Source organism: Dendroctonus ponderosae, unplaced genomic scaffold, assembly GCF_020466585.1.
Source record: "Dendroctonus ponderosae isolate FM_Combo_2020 unplaced genomic scaffold, Dpon_F_20191213v2 Dpon_F_20191213_5, whole genome shotgun sequence".
Classification (NCBI taxonomy): Eukaryota; Metazoa; Arthropoda; class Insecta; order Coleoptera; family Curculionidae; genus Dendroctonus; species Dendroctonus ponderosae.
Genome location: NW_026018715.1, coordinates 589,133 through 591,033, shown reverse-complemented (window position 1 = coordinate 591,033; position 1,901 = coordinate 589,133). Strand labels below are relative to the sequence as shown.

The 1,901-nt window shown below is 37.8% G+C and overlaps 1 protein-coding gene across 1 annotated transcript in view; it reads left to right on the top strand.

Annotated features, from left to right (window-relative positions):
• Window positions 1-361: 361 nt before the first annotated feature.
• Window positions 362-1,901, top strand: part of LOC109545068 (general transcription factor IIH subunit 2) — a 16,370-nt gene continuing 14,830 nt past the window's right edge. The window contains exon 1 of the mRNA XM_019915559.2: window positions 362-526. Within this exon, the coding sequence (XP_019771118.1) occupies window positions 471-526 (56 nt within the window). The 5' untranslated portion in view covers window positions 362-470. The remainder of the gene's footprint in view (window positions 527-1,901) is intronic.

Here is a 1,901-nt window from a genome sequence, read left to right as displayed (position 1 = left end):
TCCTACTTTTTTTCACGAACGAAACTTTGGCAGGCGATTTGAATTTACATTGTGATCTCCACGATCTCTGCTTGCTAAGTTTCAATAATTTTTCAAGAATCTGATAATTTTCTTTAATTGAAGCACTAATATAACATCACAATTCAAGGGCATTGTCCGATGCTTGAAATATTATTGAAACTTAAGCCGACTTGGCAATCAATAACTGGATTCAAATCTCCCGCTACATTTTGATGTGAACCTATTCGGTAAAGAAATTTTCTTCCCAATGCAGTGGTCCAGTCTAGTTCGGAAAGCAGCCACTGCCAGTAAGCGACAAACAGCATGCTGCAGATTTATATGCCAATTTCCAATCTATGACCTATGTGAAATGGGGTTATGTTATGTTTCTCATTTATTGTTGTTGTTGGGATCGTGTTCTTTGCGAGTTCTTTTATATTACCCCTATAACACCTTATTACTGATTTAGAATGGATGAAGACGATCCTAAGGAGTATCGTTGGGAGACGGGATATGAAAAAACTTGGTAAGCTTTACTTGAAATTACGTTTTATAATATACTTTATTTATGGTGCTCATGTACTTTATGCCGGTTGGAGTTTCGCGTTCTTTTCCGCTTAAAGTACAATGAAAATAAAGCAGTTTGAGTGAAAAAAAGCGAATTGTCCATAAACTTGCAGGAAAAACACCTCCAAACTATTGAAACTCTTGTTCAAACGACCCGGTATTTATCATTGAAAATGAGATTACCCAGTGCCGTCTCCTGTTAAATCTTGTTTTAAACACGAACAATCGATGATTCGACACACAAAATTGTGTCAAAGAGTCGCTGCAATAAAGTTTTTGCAACATTTTAGGCCATCTTAAATCCACACAAGTGGATTCACATATATTCCATCAATAGGTATATTGATATCATGGTAGAAATTGTCGTGCAGGGAAGCCCTAGTTACAGTAGAACCTTATTCTGCTGATAAAAAAAGCGGACACAGCCGGAAGGCGCGTATCGGGTAGAGGAACCCCATATTACAGGGAATCCCAATTTTATTATATATATACATAATTTTATTGGTATATATATATACATAAGCCTGCACAGGTTGAGTCAGGATAGAGTCAGTCCCGGTTTTTCTCTAGGTTACCTTCTGTATGATCCAGGTTGTGTTTACATTTTTTCCGTTTCGTGTGCAGATATTTTCTTTGTCTAGCCAGAACGGTTGGCTGTACAGGGTGATTCAAAATTGACGTCATTCCTCTGGAGGTGTTGTCTGGCGCTGTTACAGGAGTACAGAAAAAATAGTAAAATAAATTAATTGTTATTAAAAACTGATAAATTTGCAAAAAACTATATCAGAAATGCGGCAGCAATGTTTTTCAAGGTAATCTGCCTAATTAACATTGCGCAAATACCTGTTGCTTCGTAATTATTTAAAACTCCGGTAACCATGGAATTATACAGACTGACAATAAGATAGACAATGATAAACGGTAAATTCAACAAGATTTGTTGACAAAATGTCAATCTGCTCTCATAACCTGGAATATGGGTGTTTATAAATAAACCCTACAACACCAAACATTTGAATGGTTAACTCCAAACAAGCTAGTGCCTGTGTAATCTCCTTATTATCCACTCTTATCAAGCAGCTTCTCGTATTCAGTTAATTAACTCGTGCTCCATTTGTATCTCCTTGTGCTGTGTGTATCGTACAAACGGGGTAGGAACGTAGCTTTCCTCGGTATTTATTTGGTGCTTCGGAAAGTGTCAGTTATTGTGCTCTGAGTGCTCCTGGAAGGCCCTGATTCGATTATGCCCAATACTTGTTCCTCTGTGTCTGGAACCCGAACATCGATTGTCGTCCACTATCTTCCTGGAACCACTCTCCTCGCCCTTTGTTGGC